Below are 21,906 nucleotides of genomic sequence, written 5' to 3'. Positions count from 1 at the left end.
GGAGCTTGTTCCACCATTGGGGTGCCAGAGCAGCGAACAGTTTTGACTGGGCTGAGCGGGAACTGTGCTTCCGCAGAGGTAGGGAGGCGAGCAGGCCAGAGGTGGATGAATGCAGTGCCCTTCTTTGGGTGTAAGGACTGCTCAAAGCCTGAAGGTACAGAGGTGCCGTTCCCCTCACAGCTCCGTAGGCAAGCACCATGGTCTTGTAGCGGATGCGAGCTTCAACTGGAAGCCAGTGGAGAGAGCAGAGGAGCGGGGTGACGTGAGAGAACTTGGGAAGGTTGAACACCAGACGGGCTGCGGCGTTCTGGATGAGTTGTAGGGGTTTAATGGCACAGGCAGGGAGCCCAGCCAACAGCGAGTTGCAGTAATCCAGACGGGAGATGACAAGTGCCTGGATTAGGACCTGCGCCGCTTCCTGTGTGAGGCAGGGTCATACTCTGCGAATGTTGTAGAGCATGAACCTACAGGATCGGGTCACCACCTTGATGTTAGTGGAGAACGACAGGCTGTTGTCCAGGGTCACGCCAAGGTTCTTAGCACTCTGGGAGGAGGACACAATGGAGTTGTCAACCGTGATGGCGAGATCATGGAACGGGCAGTCCTTCCCCGGGAGGAAGAGCAGCTCCGTCTTGCCGAGGTTCAGCTTGAGGTGGTGATCCGTCATCCACACTGATATGTCTGCCAGACATGCAGAGATGCGATTCGCCACCTGGTTATCAGAAGGGGGAAAGGAGAAGATTAATTGTGTGTCGTCTGCATAGCAATGATAGGAGAGACCATGTGAGGATATGACAGAGCCAAGTGACTTGGTGTATAGCGAGAATAGGAGAGGGCCTAGAACAGAGCCCTGGGGGACACCAGTGGTGAGAGCACGTGGTGCGGAGACAGATTCTCGCCACGCCACCTGGTAGGAGCGACCTGTCAGGTAGGACGCAATCCAAGCGTGGGCCGCACCGGAGATGCCCAACTCGGAGAGGGTGGAGAGGAGGATCTGATGGTTCACAATATCAAAGGCAGCCGATAGGTCTAGAAGGATGAGAGCAGATGAGAGAGAGTTAGCTTTAGCAGTGCGGAGCGCCTCCGTGAATTTTACATGACTGAAACTCATTTTCTCATACTCTCTGGTCTCTCTGCAGCAGACATACTGTTTGGAACATTAAATCGCAATAACGAATCACAATACAATGCCTTCAAAGTATTCATACCCCTTGACTTATTCCAAATTTTGTTGTTACAACCTAAAATCAAAATAGATTAAATCAATTATTTCTCACCTATCTACACACAATACACCATAATGACAGTGAAAAGTTTTTTTTACTTTTTTGCACATTTTATTGAAAATTAAATACAGAAATATCTCATTTACTTAAGTATTCACACCCCTGAGCCAATACATGTTAGAATCACCTTTGTCAGGAGTTACAGCTGTGAGTCTTTCTGGGTAAGTCTCTAAGAGCTGTGAACAACTGGATTGTATAATATTTACACATTATTATTTTTTAAATTCTTCAAGCTCTGTCAAGTTGGTTGTTGATCATTGCTAGACAACCATTTAAGTCTTGCCATAGATTCACAAGCAGATTTAAGTCAAAACTGTAACTTGGCCACTCAGGAACATTCAATGTCGTCTTGTTAAGCAACTCCAGTGTATATTTGGCCTTGTGTTTTAGGTTATTGTCCTGCTGAAAGGTGAATTTTTCTCCCAGTGTCTTTTGGAAAGCAGACTGAACAAGGTTTTCCTCTAGGATTTTGCCTGTGCTTAGCTGTATTACATTTCTTTGCATCCTAAAAATGACAAGCATACCCATAACATGATGCAGCCTCCACCATGCTTCAAAATATGAAGAGTTGTAGTCAGTGATGTTTTGGATTTGCCCCAAATATAATGCTCTGACTTCAGGACATAAAGTACATTTCTTTGCCACATTTCTTGCAGTATTACTTTATACTTTATACTTGTTTGCAACAATACACTGTTTTGGAATATTTTTTATTCTGTCCTTTTCACTTGACATTTAGGTTAGTATTGTGGAGTAACTACAATGTTGTTGATCTATACTCAGATCCATACTCAGTTCTATCACAACGATTAAACTCTAACTGTTCTAACGTCACCATTGGCCTCATACAATCCCTGAGCGCTTTTCCTTCCTCTTCAGCAACTGAGTTAGGAAGGGCACCTGCATCTTTGTAGTGACTGGGTGTATTGATATATCATCCAAAGTGTAATTAATAACTTCACAATGCTCAAAGGGATATTCAATGTTTGCTTTTTCACCCATCTACCAATAGGTGTCGTCTTTGGTTGAATCTGTGTTTGAAAATTACTTATCAACTGAGGGTCCTTACAGATAATTGTATGTGTGGGGTACAGAGATGAGGTAGTCATTCAAAAACCATGTTAAACACTATTATTGAACACAGTGTGTGTTCATGCAACATCTTATGTGTTAAGCACATTTTTACTACTGAACTTATTTAGGCTTGCCATAAAAGGGGTTGAATACTTGACTCAAGATATTTTAGCTTTTCATTTTTAATTAATTTGTAAAAAATTCAAAAAATGTTATTCCACTTTGGGGTATTGGTGGTGTAGGCCAGTGACACAATCTCAATTTAATATTTTTTAAATTCAGGCTGTAACACAATAAAATGTGGAAAAAATGTGAAATGGTATGAATACTTTATGAAGGCAGTGCCTTCGTAAAGTATTCAGATTACTTTACTTTTTCCAAATTTTGTTGGGTTACAGCCTTATTCTGAAATGGATTAAATGTTTTTTATTTCCTTCTCATCAATAAACACAATACCCATAAAGACAAAGCAAAAACAGGTTTTTAGAAATGTTTGCTAATTTATTACAAATGAAATACTGAAATATCACATTTACATAAGTATTCAGACCCTTTACTCAGTACTTTGAAGCACCTTTAGCAGCGATTACAGCCTCAAGTCGTCTTGGGTATGATGCTACAAGCTTGTATTTGGGAAGTTTCTCCCATTCTTTTCTGCAGATCCTCTCAAGCTCTGTCAGGTTGGATGGGCAGCGTCGATGCACAGCTATTTTTAGGTCTCTCTAGAGATGTTCGATCGGGTTCAAGTCAGGGCTCTGGCTGAGCCACTTAAGGACATTCAGAGACTTATCGCGAAGCCACTCCTGTGTTATCTTGACTGTGTGCTTAGGGTCATTGTCCTGTTGGAAGGTGAACCTTCGCCCCAGTCTGAGGTCCTGAGCGCTCTGGAGCAGGTTTTCATCAAGGATCTCTCTGTACTTTGCTCTGTTCGTCTTTGCCTCGATCCGGACTAGTCTCCCACAATCCTGTCTCGGAGCTCTACGGACAATTCTTTCAACCTCATGGCTTGGTTTTTGCTCTGACATGCACTGTCAACTGTGGGACCTTATATAGACAGGTGTGTGCCTTTCCAAATCATGTCCAATCAATTGAATTTACCAAGCCGTGAGGTCGAAGGAATTGTCCATAGAGCTCTGAGACAGGATTGTGTCAAGGCACAGATCTGGGGAAGGGTACCAAAAAATGTCTGCAGCATGAAGTTCCCCAAGAACACAGTGGCCTCCATTATTGTTAAATGGAAGATGTTTGGAACCACCGAGACTCTTCCTAGAGCTGGCTGCCCTGCCAAACTGTGCATTTGAGGGATAAGGGCCTTAGGTATGTGACCGAGAACCCGATGATCACTATCAGAGCTCCGGAGTTCCTCTGTGGAGATGGGAGAGCCTTCCAGAAGAACAACCATCTCTGCACTACTCCACCAATCAGGCCTTTATGGTAGAGTTGCCAGACAAAAGAAACTCTTCAGTTAAAGGCACATTACATCCAGCTTAGAGTTTGCCAAAAGACACTTAAAGGACTCTCAGACCATGAGAAACAAGATTATCTGGTCTGATGAAACCAAGATTGAACACTTTGGCCTGAATGCCAAGCGTCACATCTGGAGGAAACCTGGCACCATCCCTATGGTGAATCATTGTGGTGGCAGCATCACGATGTGGGGATGATTTTCAGCGGCAGGGACTAGGAGACTAGTCAGGATTGAGGGAAAAAAATGAACGGAACAAAGTACAGAGAGATCCTTGATGAAAACCTGCTCCAGAGCGCTCAGGGCCTCGGACTGGTGCAAAGGTTCACCTTCCAACAGGACAATGACCCTAAGCACACAGCCAGGACAACGCAGGAGTAGCTTCATTACAAGTCTTTGAATGTCCTTGAGTGGGCCAGCCAGAGCCCGGACTTGAACCTGATCGAACATCTCTGGAGAGACCTGAAAATAGCTGTGCAGCGACGCGCCCAATCCAACCTGACAGAGCTTGCGAGGATCTGCAGAGAAGAATGAGTTAAAATCCCAAAATACAGGTGTGCCAAGCTTGTACCCAGTCTTCCCTGTGGCTCAGTTGGTAGAGCATGGTGTGTGCAACGCCAGGGCTGTGGGTTCGATTCCTACGGGGGGCCAGTACAAAAACAAAATGTATGAAATGTATGTGTTCACTACTGTAAGTCACTCTGGATAAGAGCGTCTGCTAAAAATGACTAAAATGTCAAATGTAAAACAAAAAGACTCAAAGGCTGTAATCGCTGCCTAAGGTGCTTCAACAAAGTACTGAGTAATGGATCTGAATACTTACAGTGAGGGAAAAAAGTATTTGATCCCCTGCTGATTTTGTACGTTTGCCCACTGACAAAGAAATGATCAGTCTATAATTTGAATGGTAGGTTTATTTGAACAGTGAGAGACAGAATAACAACAAAATAATCCTGAAAAACACATGTCAAAAATGTTATAAATTGATTTGCATTTTAATGAGGGAAATAAGTATTTGACCCCCTCTCAATCAGAAAGATTCCTGGCTCCCAGGTGTCTTTTATACATGTAACGAGCTGAGATTAGGAGCACACTCTTAACTTCTCTAGGGCCGGCGGGACGAAATCGTCCCACCTACGTAACAGCCAGTGGAATCCTGTGGCGCGTTATTCAAATACCTTAGAAATGCTATTACTTCAATTTCTCAAACATATGACTATTTTACACCATTTTAAAGACAAGACTCTTGTTAATCTAACCACACTGTCCGATTTCAAGAAGGCTTTACAACGAAAGCAAAACATTAGATTATGTCAGCAGAGTACCCAGCCAGAAATAATCAGACACCCATTTTTCAAGCTAGCATATAATGTCACAAAAACCCAGAAGACAGCTAAATGCAGCACTAACCTTTGATGATCTTCATCAGATGACACACCTAGGACATTATGTTATACAATACATGCATGTTTTGTTCAATCAAGTTCATATTTATATCAAAAACCAGCATTTTACATTAGCATGTGACGTTCAGAACTAGCATACCCCCCGCAAACATCCGGTGAATTTACAAAAAATTTACAAAAATTACTCACGATAAACGTTCACAAAAAGCATAACAATTATTAAAAAAATTATAGATACAGAACTCCTCTATGCACTCGATATGTCCGATTTTAAAATAGCTTTTCGGTGAAAGCACATTTTGCAATATTCTCAGTAGATAGCCCGGCATCACAGGGCTAGCTATTTAGACACCCAGCAAGTTTAGCACTCACCAAAGTCAGATTTACTATAAGAAAAATGTTATTACCTTTGGTGTTCTTCATCAGAATGCACTCCCAGGACTTCTACTTCAATAACAAATGTTGGTTTGGTCCCAAATAATCCATAGTTATATCCAAACAGTGGCGTTTTGTTTGTGCGTTCAAGACACTATCCGAAAGGGTAAAGAAGGGTGACGAGCATGGCGCATTTCGTGACAAAAAAATGCTAAATATTCCATTACCGTACTTCGAAGCATGTCAACCGCTGTTTAAAATCAATTTTTATGCCATTTTTCTCGTAAAAAAGCGATAATATTCCGACCGGGAATCTGCATTTAGGTAAACAGACGAAAGAAAATAAAGCACGTGGTCGACTCGAGCACGCGCCTAAGCCCATTGTCCTCTGATCGGCCACTTGCCAAAAGCGTAAATGTGTTTCAGCCTGGGGCTGCCTCGATATCATTCAGCTTTTTCCCGGGCTCTGAGAGCCATAGGAAGTGTCACGTTACAGCAAAGATCCTCAGTCTTCAATAAAAAGAGCCAAGATGAACAACAACTTGTCAGACAGGCCACTTCCTGTACAGAATCTTCTCAGGTTTTTGCCTGCCATATGAGTTCTGTTATACTCACAGACACCATTCAAACAGTTTTAGAAACTTTAGGGTGTTTTCTATCCAAAGCCAATAATTATATGCATATTCTAGTTACTGGGCAGGAGTAGTAACCAGATTAAATCGGGTACGTTTTTTATCCGGCCGTGTCAATACTGCCCCCTACCCCCAACAGGTTAAAGGGAGTGCTCCTAATCTCAGTTTGTTACCTGTATAAAAGACACCTGTCCACAGAAGCAATCAATCAATCAGATTCCAAACTCTCCACCATGGCCGAGACCAAAGAGCTCTCCAAGGATGTCAGGGACAAGATTGTAGACCTACACAAGGCTGGAATGGGCTACAAGACCATCGCCAAGCAGCTTGGTGAGAAGGTGACAACAGTTGGTGCGATTATTCGCAAATGGAAGAAACACAAAAGAACTGTCAATCTCCCTCGGCCTGGGGCTCCATGCAAGATCTCACCTCGTGGAGTTGCAATGATCATGAGAACGGTGAGGAATCAGCCCAGAACTACACGGGAGGATCTTGTCAATGATCTCAAGGCAGCTGGGACCATAGTCACCAAGAAAACAATTGGTAACACACTACGCCGTGAAGGACTGAAATCCTGCAGCGCCCGCAAGTGCCCCCTGCTCAAGAAAGCACATATACATGCCCGTCTGAAGTTTGCCAATGAACATCTGAATGATTCAGAGGACAACTGGGTGAAAGTGTTGTGGTCAGATGAGACCAAAATGGAGCTCTTTGGCATCAACTCAACTCGCCGTGTTTGGAGGAGGAGGAATGCTGCCTATGACCCCAAGAACACCATCCCCACCGTCAAACATGGAGGTGGAAGCATTATGCTTTGGCGGTGTTTTTCTGCTAAGGGGACAGGACATCTTCACCGCATCAAAGGGACAATGGACGGGCCACGTACCGTCAAATCTTGGGTGAGAACCTCCTTCCCTCAGCCAGGGCATTGAAAATGGGTCGTGGATGGGTATTCCAGCATGACAATGACCCAAAACACACGGCCAAGGCAACAAAGGAGTGGCTCAAGAAGAAGCACATTAAGGTCTTGGAGTGGCCTAGCCAGTCTCCAGACCTTAAACCCATAGAAAATCTGTGGAGGGAGCTGAAGGTTCGAGTTGCCAAACGTCAGCCTCGAAACCTTAATGACTTGGAGAAGATCTGCAAAGAGGAGTGGGACAAAATCCCTCCTGAGATGTGTGCAAACCTGGTGGCCAACTACAAGAAACGTCTGACCTCTGTGATTGCCAACAAGGGTTTTGCCACCAAGTACTAAGTCATGTTTTGCAGAGGGGTCAAATACTTATTTCCCTCATTAAAATGCAAATCAATTGATAACATTTTTGACATGCGTTTTTCAGGATTTTGTTGTTGTTATTCTGCCTCTCTGTCATCGTCGTTCGTGTGTGTAGGTGGCAGGGAAGTCAGGCGCAGGAGAAACCAACTTGGTATTACTGGAGTTGTTTTAATAAAATAATAAACAAACAACAAACTCCAAAACCAAAATGTACATAAAATAAATAGCATGGGCAACAATACCCGTAGCTCCCTACTACAAAATACACGACACAATATAACATACAAACAATCTCGGACAAGGACATGAGGGGAAACAGAGGGTTAAATACATAACAGGTAATTCATGGAACCAGGTGTGTGTGAAAACAAGACAAAACCAATGGATAATGAAAAATGGATCACTGATGGCTAGAAGACCGGTGACGTCGACCGCTGAGCACCACTCGAACAAGGAGGGGCATCGACTTCGACAGAAGTCATGACACTCTCACTGTTCAAATAAACCTACCATTAAAATTATAGACTGATCATTTCTTTGTCAGTGGGCAAACGTACAAAATCAGCAGTGGATCAAATACTTTTTTCCCTCACTGTAAGTTAATGTTGATTTCAGTTTTTTTATTTAGTTCAACAATTCTAAAAACCTATTTTTGCTTTGTCATTATTGGGTATTGTGTGTAGATTTTTATTTTAGAATAAGGTTGTAACGTAGCAATGTGTAAAAAGTCAAGGGGTCTGAATACTTTCTGAATGCACTGTAAGTTTGGGTTTAAAGGTCTGGATCTTGGACTTCAAGTCATTGAGTCTTGAAGGTTTTGTTCTGGTGGTCTTGACCCTCTCTCTGCTCTTTGTTCAGGTGGGGAGGAGTTCAGTGGTTCTCATCCCCACTTCCTTACCCCCCGGGCCCTCTACCTGGTGGTGTACGACCTCAGTAAGGGGGCTGCCCAGGTGGACGCGCTCAAACCCTGGCTCTTCAACATCAAGGTGAGTCACACCCATACCTTTGTAAATATTTTGTTGGTTTTTGTCACTGTTGCGAGTGCATACATTTTCATACACACAACTGGAAGTCTTTTTTTTTTACCTTGCAAATACTGTGTTCTCGATTGAACTTGCCTGTAGCAATCAAACCAGTGGAATAAACCCTAAAGTGCAAAGCAAACCCACCCATCTGTCACTCCAGATAGGCTCAATCAAATGTTCACTGTATTTTAAAGAATACAATTTCATAATGAATGTCTCATGTCATCACTTCCTGTTGAACGAGTGATAGCTGGGTTTGTTGTTTTGGAAAGTTTGTTGTTTTTGAAAGTTTTGAAAGTCTATTTTAAAAGTTTGGTGACTAGCTAGCTACCTTTTACGTTTGGATCCTGCAACGTGGTTGGCATCAGTTTCTGGGACCGCTACTATCTGTCCAGTGATCCTGCTGACCGCGTCTGAGGAGCTGTTTTGGCCTATCATGCTAGCAGGGTTTTCTTGAGGGCTTGAACGCAGCCCACGACGCGGTTAGCAATTGTGGCTGGGACTGCGGATTGTCCCGGGCTTGTGGCTGTCTAGACCCCTGCTGCTTGTTGTTGATGTTGTTGTTTTCAATCTTCTCTGTGACCTGCCCTGTCTGGAACTAGGAGTAACAGCGTGACCTAGACCAAAGCCGGTAGGAGTACTGTTGAGGACTGTGGTGTCTCTATCACAGATGAAGGCTCTTTTAAATGAACAAAAAATGTTCTACAAGCAGTTGTTACAACAACAACAAAATAGCTTGAAGTGTTTTGTGCAAATACAAAATCAAACCAAATTGTCAGATGTGCTGAATACAACAGGTGTAGACCAACAGTGAAATGCTGGTCTGTTGGGGGGATGCAATGCAAATAGTCTGGGTAGCCATTTGATTAGATGTTCAGGAGTCTTATGTCTTGGGGGTATAAGCAGTTTAGAAGCCTCTTGGACCTAGACTTGGCGCTCTGGTACCGCTGTGGACTAATAAACTAATGAAAGAATTGACAAGAGGTCCAGGACCTAAAGAACAGTTTGCATTTCTCCCACGGTCAGCTCGATGAGTTTAGACAGGAGAACGGCAAGATGACAGCAATCTGTAAGTCATTGAGAGAGGACATCAGTTCTGTATGTGAATGCATAATAATAATGAAAAAAAGCTGACTATATAGAGGGACAGTCAAGGCGGAACTACATGGTTGTGGACGGAATTGCAGAATCTCCACGAGACCTGGACAGAGTCTGAGGACAAAGTGAGGGAAATGATCTCAGAGAAACTGAAGATGGACCATTGGAAGAATGAGGTGGAGTGCGCCAACAGGACTAGAACACCCACCACCATCCCAGGTGACAGGTCCAGACCGATAGTGGTCAAGTTCCTGAGGTTCAAGGACCTGATAGCTGTTCTGCAAAGAGCCAACAACTTGAGAGGAATGTATATCTTCCTCAACGAGGACTATCCTGAAGCTGTGTGCCAGAAGAGGAAATTAATTATCCCAGCCATGAAAGCTGTAAGAGCACATGGGGACACTGCTTACATCCGCTATGACAGGCTCATTGTCCACCCTCCCTCCCTCACAAAAGCCTGGAAGGGATGAGAGAGCCAAGCCTTTGGGTTCATAGCTTCAACCCTGCGGCACACACAAACACACCAATTGATTAATGGACTGTTGAATGTATATTTTTAAAATCTTTTGCGTTGTTTGCTCTTTTTCATATTATGTCTATCTCAGATAAGCTACCCAGGAAAGGGCTGAAAATAGCCCATATTAATATATGTAGCCTTAGAAATAAGGTTGAAATCAGTAACTTGCTATCAGATCGTATTCATATATTAGCGTTTTCTGAGATACAGTACAAGGATGTAACATCTATAGAAGAGACAGGAATGCTTATGGTGGAGGGGTTGCTGTATATATTCAGAGCCATATCGCTGTAATGCTTAGAGAAGATCTTAAGTCAAGTGTTATTGAAGTGTTGTGGTTGCAGGTTCACCTGGCACATCTAAAGCCTTTTCTTGCTATAGGCCACCAAGTGCTAACTGTCAGTATCTAAATAATGTGTGAAATGCTTGATAGTGTATGTGATGTAAACAGAGAGGTCTACTTTTTGGGGGACCTAAATATTGAATGGTTTTCATCAAGCTGTCTGCTCAAGAGGAAGCTTCTCACTGTAACCAGTGCCTGTAATCTGGTTCAGGTTATTAATCAACCTACCAGGGTGTTTACAAACACCACTGGAACAAGATCATCCACATGTATTGATCACATTTTTACTAGTACTGTAGAACTGTGTTCTAAAGCTGTATCCGTACCCATGCAGTGATCACAGTATAGTGGCTATATCCAGGAAGCCAACGTTCCAAAAGCTGGTCCTAAAATAGTGTATAAGAGATCATTTAAAATATTTTTCTGCGACTCTCTTATGTGGATGATGTTAAAAAATATTTGTTGGTCTGATGTGATTAATAAGGAGCATGCTGACGCTGCACATTTATTAATTTATGAATTCTTCTTCCAATTATTGATAAACATGCACCTGTTAAAACCTCTCTGGAACATGTGGGATGCAAATTTCTCAAACATACAAGTATTATACACCATTTTAAAGATAAGATTCTCCTTAATCCAACCACAGTGTCCAATTTCAAAAAGGCTTTACGGCGAAAGCATAACATTAGATTATGTTAGGACAGCGCCCAAACAAGAGAAACCACACAGCCATTTTCCAAGCAAGGAGAGGCGTCACAAAAACCAGAAATACAGCTAAAATTAATCACTAACCTTTGATGATCTTCATCAGATGACACTCCCAGGACTCAATGTTACAAAATACATGTATGTTTTGTTCCATAAAGTTCATATTTATATCCATAAACCCCATTTTACATTGGCGCGTGATGTTCAGAAAATGTATTCCCTCCAAAACCTCCGGTGAATGAGCACATCAATTTACGAAAATACTCATCATAAACGTTGATAAAATTTACAACAGTTATTGAAAGAATTATAGATACACTTCTCCTTAACTTCTTGGTGGCAGGGGGCAGAATTCAGAAATTCAGATGAATAACGTGCCCAAATTAAACTGCCTGCTACTCGGGCCCAGAAGGTAGGATATGCATATTATTAGTAGATTTGGACAGAAAACACTCTGAAGTTTCTACAACTGTTTGAATGATGTCTGTGAGTATAACAGAACTCATATGGCAGGCAAAAACCTGAGAAAAAATCCAACCAGGATGTGACTTGTAGTTTTTCTATCTAATCCCTATTCAAACTACAGTGTCTGTGGGGTCATTTTGCACTTCCTAAGGCTTCCACTAGATGTCAACAGTCTTTAGAACCTTGTTTTATGCTTCTACTGTTACTGGGCAGAGAATAGGAGCTGACTCAAGCCTGGGACCAACGAGTTGTTTACTGCGCACTCACGCAGGCGCGCCGCTCCTTCTTTTTCCTCTGTAATGAATACGCTATTGTCCGGTTGGAATATTATCGAAGATGTATGTTAAAAAGACCCTAAGGGTTGATTGTAAACATCGTTTGACATGTTTCTACGAACGGTAATGGAACTATTTGACTTTTCGTCTCTGGTTTTGCGCTCGCGCGTTATGCCTTTGGATTAGTGATCTGAACGAGCGAACAAAACGGAGGTATTTGGACATAAATATGGAGTTTTTCGAACAAAAAGAACATTTCTTGTGGAAGTGGGAGTCCTGGGAGTGCATTCCGACGAAGATCAGCAAAGGTAAGTGAAGATTTATAATACTAATTTTGAGTTTAGTTGACTCCAGAACTTGGCGGGTAACTGTATAGCTTGCTTTGATGGCTGAGCTCTGTACTCAGAATATTGAAAAATGTGCTTTCGCCGTAAAGCTATTTTAAAATCTGACACAGCGGTTGCATTAACTTCTATGGGCTAGGTGGGAATGCCAGCGTCCCACCTGCGGGACACAGCCAGTGAAATATCAGGGCGGAAAATTCTAAAACAACAAAATGTCATAATTCAACTTTCTCAAACATACGACTATTTTACACCATTTTAAAGATACACTTCTCGTTAACCTCTTACATCTAGACGTTCCGCTAGCGGAACACCTGCTCCAATATCCAATGATAGGCGTGGCGCGAATTACAAATTCCTCAAAAATACAAAAACTTCAATTTTTCAAACATCTGACTATTTTACAGCATTTTAAAGACAAGACTCTCCTTTATCTAACCACACAGTCCGATTTCAAAAAGGCTTTACAGCGAAAGCAAAACATTAGATTATGTCAGCAGAGTACCCAGCCAGAAATAATCAGACACCCATTATTCAAGCTAGCATATAATGTCACAAAAAACAAAACCACAGCTAAATGCAGCACTAACCTTTGATGATCTTCATCAGATGACACACCTAGGACATTATGACACACCTAGGACATTATGTTATACAATACATGCATGTTTTGTTCAATTAAGTTCATATTTATATCAAAAACCAGCTTTTTACATTAGCATGTGACGTTCAGAACTAGCATACCCCCCGCAAACCTCCGGTGAATTTACTAAATTACTCACGATAAACGTTCACAAAAAACATAACAATTATTTTAAGAATTATAGATACAGAACTCCTTTGTGCAATCGAGGTGTCCAATTTTAAAATAGCTTTTCGGTGAAAGCACATTTTGCAATATTCTGAGTAGATAGCCCAGCCATCATGGCTAGCTATTTAGACACCCACCAAGTTTAGCCCTGACCAAACTCCGATTTACTATTAGAAAAGTTTGATTACCTTTTGGTGTTCTTCGTCAGAATGCACTCCCAGGACTGCTACTTCAATAACAAATGTTGGTTTGGTTCAAAATAATCCATAGTTATATCCAAATAGCGGCGTTTTGTTCGTGCGTTCAAGACACTATCCGAAGTGTAAATAAGGGTCACGCGCACGACGCATTTCGTGACCAAAAAATTCTAAATATTCCATTACCGTACTTCGAAGCATGTCAACCGCTGTTTAAAATCAATTTTTATGCCATTTTTCTCGTAAAAAAGCGATAATATTCCGACCGGGAAAGCGTGTTTACGTACAAAAGAGAGAGAAAATAAAAGCATGGGATCCCCTCGTGCACGAGCCTGAGTCTCATAGTACTGTGACTGGCCACTATCCAAACGCGCTAATGTTTTTCAGCCAGGGGCTGCCTCGATATCATTCAGCTTTTTGCCACCTTCTGAGAGCCCATGGGAGCCGTAGGAAGTGTCACGTAACAGCAGAGATCCGCTGTATTGGATAGAGATAATCAAGAAGGCCAAGAAATGGTCAGACAGGGTACTTCCTGTACAGAATCTTCTCAGGTTTTGGCCTGCCAAATTAGTTCTGTTATACTCACAGACACCATTCAAACAGTTTTAGAAACTTTGGAGTGTTTTCTAGCCAAAGCTAATAATTATATGCATATTCTAGTTTCTGGGCAGGAGTAATAATCTGATTAAATTGGGTACGTTTTTTATCCGGCCGTGAAAATACTGCCCCCTAGCCATAACAGGTTAATCTAACCACATTGTCCGATTTCCAAAAGGCTTTTCAGCGAAAGCAAAACATTAGATTATGTTAGGAGAGTACATTGACAAAAATAATCACACAGCCATTTTCCAAGCAAGGACATGTGTCAATAAAACCCAAAACACAGCAAAATGAAGCACTAACCTTTGACGATCTTCATCAGATGACACTCCTAGGACATTATGTTACACAATACATGTATGTTTTGTTCGATAAAGTTCATATTTATATCCAAAAACATCATTTTACATTGGCGCATGATATTCAGAAAATGTATTCCCACCAAAACGTCTGGTGAATGTGCACATCAATTTACAAAAATACTCATCATAAACGTTGACAAAATACATAACAATTATTTTAAGAATTATAGATAGACTACTCCTTTATGCAACCGCTGTGTCAGATTTTAAAATAGCTTTACGGAGAAAGCACATTTTTCAATATTCTGAGTACATAGCTCAGCCATCACGGCGAGCTATTCAGACACCCGCCAAATTCGGGGCAACCTAAACTCAGAATTAGTATTAGAAATATTGTATTACCTTCGGTGATCTTCGTCAGAATGCACTCCCAGGACTACTACTTCCACAAGAAATTTTGTTTTTGTTCCAACTAATCCATATTTATGTCCAAATACCTCAGTTTTGTTCATGCGTACAGATCACTTATCCAAAGGCATAACGAGAGACGAAAAGTCAAAATGTTTCATTACCGTACTTAGAAGCATGTCAAACGCTGTTTAAAATCAATCTTTATGGTATTTTTAACGTAAAATTGCGATAATATTCCAACCGGACAATAGCATATTCATTCAAGAAGAAAAAGAAGGAGGGGCGCGCTTGCGGGACCGAGCATATCCAATCCCTTTGTTGCCAGGCAGACCACTCAGTAACTGAGCTCCTATACTCTGCCCAGTGACAGGAAAATGCTCAAAACACTTTCTGAAGGCTTTAGACAGCCAATGGAAGCCTTAGGAAGTGCAACGTCACCCCACAGACACTGGAGCTTCGATAGAGAATCAAAAGAACTACAATTCTCAGACTTTTCACTTCCTGCTTGAATTTTTCTCCGGTTTTTGCCTGCCATATGAGTTCTGTTATACTCACAGACACCATTCAAACAGTTTTAGAAACTTCAGAGTGTTTCTATCCAAATCTACTTATAATATGCATATTCTCGTTTCTGGGCCAGAGTAGTAACCTGTTTTAATTGGGTACGTTTTTCATCCGGCCGTGAAAATACTGCCCCCTAGCCCAGACAGGTTAATCTGAGCCTAGAGGAAAGTCAGTCATTCTGCTACTCAAGAGTGGTAAAGCAGCATTTAATGTTTCTAACAGCAGACCTATCAGCTTGCTGCCAGCTCTTAGCAAACTGTTGTAAAAAATGGTGTTTGACCAAATACAATGCTACTACTCTGTAAACAAATTAACAAGACTTTCAGAATGCTTATAGAGATAAGCACTCACGTAATGCACTGACACAAATTACTGATGATTGGTTGAAAGAAATTGATAATAAATAGATATTGGGAGCTGTACTGTTAGATTTCAGTGCAGCCTTTGATACCATTAAACATACATAACCTGTTGTTGAGAAAACGTATGTCTTTTCAACCTCTGCCATATTGTGGATTCAGAGCTCTCTATCTAATAGCACTCAGAGGGTTTTCTTTAATGGGAGCTTCTCTGTCAAACATGTCAAGTGTGGTGTACCGCAAGACACCTCTCTAGGCCCTCCTCTCTTTTCTATTTTTACCAATGACCTGCCACTGGCATTTAACAAAGCATGTGTGTCCATGTTTGCTGATGATTCAACGCCAGGACAGCGGAGTCAATCACCACCTTCCGGAGACACCTGAAACCCCACCTCTTTAAGGAATACCTGGGATAGGATAAAGTAATCCTTCTAACCCCCCCTTAAAAGATTTAGATGCACTATTGTAAAGTGGTTGTTCCACTGGATATTATAAGGTGAATGCACCAATTTGTAAGTCGCTCTGGATAAGAGCGTCTGCTAAATGACTTAAATGTAAAATTTACGCATCAGCAACCACAGCTAATGAAGTCACTGAAACCCTTAACAAAAAGTTGCAGTCTGTTTTGGAATGGGTGGCCAGTAATAAACTGGTCCTGAACATCTCTAAAACTAAGAGCATTGTATTTGGTACAAATCATTCCCTAAGTTCTAGACCTCAGCTGAATCTCCTAATGAATGGTGTGGCTGTTGAACACGTTGAGGAGACTAAATTACTTGGGTGTTACCTTTAGATTCTGAACAGTCATGGTCAAAACATATAGATTCAATGGTTGTGAAGATAGGGAGAGGTCTGTCCGTAAATAAAGAGATGCTCTGCTTTCTTGACACCACACTCCACAAAGCACGTCCTGCAGGCTTTAGTTTTATGTTATCTTGATTATTGTCCAGTCATATGGTCAAGTAGTGCAAAGAAAGACATAGTTAAGCTACAGCTGGCCCAGAACAGAGCGGCAAGTCTTGTAATCACAGGGATAGTATTAATACTACGCATACCAGTCTCTCGGGCTAAGAGTTCAGAAAAGACTGACTGCGTCACTTCATGTTTTTATAAGAAACATTGTGTTAGAAATTCCAAATAATTTGCATAGTCAAGTTACACACCGCACTGACACACAGACTTATCCCATCAGACATGCCACCAGGGGTCTTTTCACAGTCCCCAGGTCCAAAACAAATTCAAGGAAACGTACAGTATTATACAGCGCCATGGGTGCATGGAACACCCATCTTATATAGCGCAAGTGAAGAGCAAACCTGGTTTCAAAAGACACAATGCAACACCTCATTGCACAACACCTCTCTCCCATGTGACCTATTTGTTGTGTGTATGTACTGAAAAAAGGAAACCGCACACTGTTCTTGATAGTATCACTGATATTTAATAAGCTTACGTATCGGCCTAACGGCCGTTAGGCCGATACGTAAGCTTATTAAATATCAGTGATACTATCAAGAACAGTGTGCGGTTTCCTTTTTTCATTCATCCTGTTTCAACTGTTGCCATGCACCTGTAACAAGATTGCTCAGATGTGCGAGTGCCTTTTGAATCTTGTGTGTATGTACTGACATGTATGTGTAACTGATAGATGCACACACACACACACACTATATGTTAATGTTTTTAAACGTATGTAAATTGTATTTACATATTTTGTCTTGTATTTAAGTACTTTGTCTGTAACGTATTTTTTCGTTATATGTCGGACCCCAGTAAGACTAGCTGTCGCCATTGGCGTCAGCAAATGGGGATCCTAATAAATCAAAAATGTAATCTTGAATGCTTTCATTTACTATTCCACCACAATGCTATATCTTACCATGTTTGTCCATCTGTCTGTGTAGGCGGTGGCCCCCCTGTCACCAGTCATCCTGGTGGGGACACACACAGACGTGAGCGAGGACTTCCAGCTGCAGGCTTGCCTGGATAAGATCCGCCAGGAGCTCCTCAACCACCAGGGCTTCCCTGCCATCCGGGACTACCACATGGTGGCGGTGTGTGAGGACTCGGACGCCATCGGCAGACTCCGCAAGGCCATCGCCAGGGAGGTCGCCAGCTTCAAGGTAGCTAGTGTTGTTAGCCCTAATGTTTACGTCATTTAGACTAGCCAAAATTTCCACTGATGTTCCACATATACCATCATCCCAAGCTCTAGCTTGCCTAAAAGGCCAATCCTTGACAGCTTTGTTAGTACCTTTGACTTATTTCACTGGTCAAAGTAAGTTCCATACACAGCACTGTGTGTGCAAAGCCACTATACCTTTTAGTGACCCTCCACACCCCTTTCACTCCCGCTCTCCACAGATCCAAGGGCAGCTGGTGATGGGGCAGCTGGTCCCAGAAAGCTATTTGGAGCTGGAGAGAAGGGTGCTGCTGGAGAGGGCCAGGGTGCCGGGGGAGTTCCCCGTGCTCAGACACCAATACCTGCTACAGCTCATCCAGGAGAGCCAGATACAGCTGGAGGAGGCTGAACTACCCCACGCTGTTCACTTCCTTAGCGAGGCCGGTCAGTGGGGTGTGTGTGTGTGTGTGTGTGTGTGTGTGTGTGTGTGTGTGTGTGTGTGTGTGTGTGTGTGTGTGTGTGTGTGTGTGTGTGTAATTGGTTTCTTCATTAATGTGTTGGAATCCCTGGTCGTCATTGTGCTGGTGCTATGGTCCTCACAACGTGGGAGAACGTAGGAGAACGTAGAAAATAAACTCAGCAAAAAAAGAAACATCCCTTTTTCAGGACCCTGTCTTTCAAATAATTTGTAAAAATCCAAATAACTTCACAGATCTTCTTTGTAAAGGGTTTTAACACTGTTTCCCATGCTTTTCTACTGACTCTGAAAAACACCAAAAGAAAGATACCCAGGGTCCCTGCTCATCTGCGTGAACGTGCCTTAGGCATGCTGCAAGGTGGCATGAGGACTGCAGATGTGGCCACGGCAATAAATTGCAATGTCTGTACTGTGAGACACCTGAGACAGCGCTACAGGGAGACAGGACGGACAGCTGATCGTCCTCGCAATGGCAGACCACGTGTAACAACACCTGCACAGAATCAGTACAGCCGAACATCACACCTGCTGGACAGGTACAGGATGGCAACAACAACTGCCCGAGTTACACCAGTAACGCACAATCCCTCCATCAGTGCTCAGACTGTCCGCAATAGGCTGAGAGAGGCTGGACTGAGGGCTTGTAGGCCTGTTGTAAGGCAGGTCCTCACCAGACACCACCGGAAACAACGTCGCCTATGGGCACAAACCCACTGTCGCTGGACCAGACATGACTGGAAAAAGTGCTCTTCACTGACCAGGCGCGGTTGTGTCTCACCAGGGGTGATGGTCGGATTCGCATTTATCGTCGAAGGAATGAGCGTTACACCGAGGCCTGTACTCTGGAGCGGGATCGATTTGGAGGTGGAGGGTCCGTCGTGGTGTGAGCCGGTGTGTCACAGCATCATCGGACTGAGCTTGTTGTCAGTGCAGGCAATCAATGCTGTGCGTTACAGGGAAGACATCCTCCTCCCTCATGTGGTACCCTTCCTGCAGACTCATCCTGACATGACCCTCCAGCATGACAATGCCACCAGCCATAATACTCGTTCTGTGCATGATTTCCTGCAAGACAGGAATGTCAGTGTTCTGCCATGGCCAGCGAAGAGCCCGGATCTCAATCTCATTGAGCACGTCTGGGACCCGTTGGATCAGAAGGTGAGGGCTAGGGCCATTCCCCCCAGAAATGTCCGGGAACTTGCAGGTGCCTTGGTGGAAGAGTGGGGTAACATCTCACAGCAAGAACTGGCAAATCTGGTGCAGTCCATGAGGAGGAAATGCACTGCAGTACTTAATGCTGCGGTGGCCACACCAGATACTGACTGTTACTTTTGATTTTGACCCCCCCTTTGTTCAGGGACCCATTATTCAATTTCTGTTATTCACATGTCTGTGGAACTTGTTCAGTTCATGTCTCAGTTGTTGAATCTTATGTAAATCCAAATATTTACAACGTTAAGTTTGCTGAAAATAAACGCAGTTAACAGTGAGAGGACATTTCTTTTTTTGCTGAGTTTATATTGAAGCAGGTTCAAGGGTGTGGGGTTTCCACATCACCAAGTTCAATAACCAAACACGCACAAGGAGCGCAACTAGAATGCAAATGGTATTAGGGGGTTTTGCACACTGGGGAAAAGGGGGGAATTCACCAACCTTTTCACAGTCCACAATCCGTTCTTGTTGTCCGTTCCGATCTCCATGGGTAATCCTAAAACTCAGGCCCTCAGCCAAACCGGTTCAGGACACAGTGGGGTTAATCAGACAGTCCAGGTCACAATAGGTAATCACAGATATTTCTCTCTCTTCTCATACTCTTCATAACTTTCATAACTCTTCTTTGTTCCCGCGGCAACAGCTTCCGGCTAATGTACATGACTGGATGTTCCTCACCTTCTTGTAGCTGTGATAGGACAGACGCATCGGTCTATCAAACCAGTGGTTTGGAGAAGTCCAGGGTCACCAGCACGGGTCCAGAACACAGTACTTCCTTTAGGTCCTGGAAGGCTTTCTCCGTCTCCTCGGTCCACTTCACCTGGGTTGGCAGACGGCTCCTGGTCAGATCTGTTAGGGGGCTGGCTAGGGAGGCAAAGTGGGGAATAAATCTCCAGTATTAACTAGTCAACCCCACAAACGTGCTTACCTGCTACTTGGTGAGGGGGCGGGGCCAGTCCCGAATCACCTCTACTTTCTTCACCTGGGGTTTGACACATCCCCTCCCGATCGTGTACCCCAGGTACTCAGCCTCCCGCAGGCCCAGCCGACATTTCTTTGGTTTCGCTGTTAGCCCCGCCTGTAGTAAGGCCTGCAGTACCGCGCTCACCTGGTTTAGATGTGTCTCCCACTTGCTCCCATGGATCACAATATCATCGATGTAGGCCACCGCGTACTCATGATGGGGACAGGGGAATCCGGTCCATCAACCTCTGGAAGGTGGCAGGGGCCTTATGTAGCCCAAAGGGCAGCTTCTTGTAATGGAACAGCCCGTCAGGGGTGGCGAAAGCAGTTTTCTCCCATGCCTTGGGAGCTAAGAGCACCTGCCAATAACCTTTCGTCAGGTCGAGCGTGCTGATAAATCGGGCGGTCCCTAGCCGTTCGATTAATTCGGGGCATGGGGTAGGCGTCAAACTTTGAGATTTAATTTACCTTTCTAAAATCATTACAGAAGTAAATAGTGAGTGGTGCAGCCCCATGGTGTTGGTACCGAAACCAGACGGCACCAACACTATGTGGCTGCACCACTCACTATTCGACTCTTCGATTATATCATCTTTCAACATCGTTTTTACCTCGGTCCTGACAGCCTCTCTTCTTGCATCCGGTATGCAGTAGGGTCTCAACTTCACCTTTTTCCCAGGTTCGGTGATGATGCTGTGCTGTACCAGTTCGGTGTGTCCTGGTTCACTGGAGAACACATCCTGGTTCCGGCCGACCAACTCCCTCAGCTCCTGCTGCTGTGCTTGGCTCAGCTGCTCCCCCAGTGGGACCTCTGCCGGCTTGGTCTCTGTGGTAGCCTTCTTCGGGGAAATAGAGTAGAGTACATCACGTGCATTCCATTTCTTTAGCAAATTCACATGGTAATCTATGTCCCCGGCTGTCTGACCCTATAGATAACTTCACCCACCTTCTCAAGGACTTCGTATGGCCCATTCCATTGGGCCAAAAACGTACATTCTGAGGTGGAGACCAACACCAACACTTTGTCTCCTGGCCTGAAGTCCCTTCGTTGTACCCCTCTGTTGTACACCCACGCTTAGGCCTCCAGCATGTGTTCCCGTACCAGGGGCCACAGGGTTGCCATCTGGTCTCTCATGTCTTCCACGTGCTCCACCATGGTTCGGTGTTGCGACGGTTGTTGTTCCTAGGCTTCTTTAGCTACGTCCAGCAGTCCTCGGGGTCATCTCCTGTACAGGAGTTCAAGGGAGAGAATCCTGTTGAAGCTTGGGGCACTTCTCGGATCGAGAACATCATGTAGGGTAGCAGCTGGTCCCAATTCTTTCTGTCCACCTCCATCACCTTCTTTAGCAGTCTGTGGGTGATACATTGAGGTACACAACTGGGTTAGTTTGCGTAGATCCTTCATGATTTGTGACAGGAATGGGGTGCCCTGGTCGGTCAATATCTCGTCGGGGATGGAGCCAGCGGACTGCAAGATATCAAATTTCAAATCAAATCAAATTTATTTTTATATAGCCCTTCGTACATCAGCTGATATTCTCAAAGTGCTGTACAGAAACCCAGCCTAAAACCCCAAACAGCAAGCAAAGCATGTG

General features: G+C 43.6%; 1 protein-coding gene across 3 annotated transcripts in view; it reads left to right on the top strand.

The window, feature by feature from the left end:
- The window catches only part of lrrk2 (leucine-rich repeat kinase 2), a 77,652-nt gene that overhangs the window by 29,997 nt on the left and 25,749 nt on the right, over positions 1-21,906 (top strand). For all 3 annotated transcript variants that reach the window (XM_014125703.2, XM_014125704.2, XM_014125702.2), the window contains exons 30-32: positions 8,373-8,500; positions 17,441-17,659; positions 17,901-18,102. In XM_014125703.2, the coding sequence (XP_013981178.2) occupies positions 8,373-8,500; positions 17,441-17,659; positions 17,901-18,102 (549 nt within the window). The remainder of the gene's footprint in view (positions 1-8,372; positions 8,501-17,440; positions 17,660-17,900; positions 18,103-21,906) is intronic.

Source organism: Salmo salar, chromosome ssa10 (genome assembly GCF_905237065.1).
Source record: "Salmo salar chromosome ssa10, Ssal_v3.1, whole genome shotgun sequence".
NCBI classification, from domain to species: domain Eukaryota; kingdom Metazoa; phylum Chordata; class Actinopteri; order Salmoniformes; family Salmonidae; genus Salmo; species Salmo salar.
This window is presented reverse-complemented; position numbering and strand designations above follow the sequence as displayed.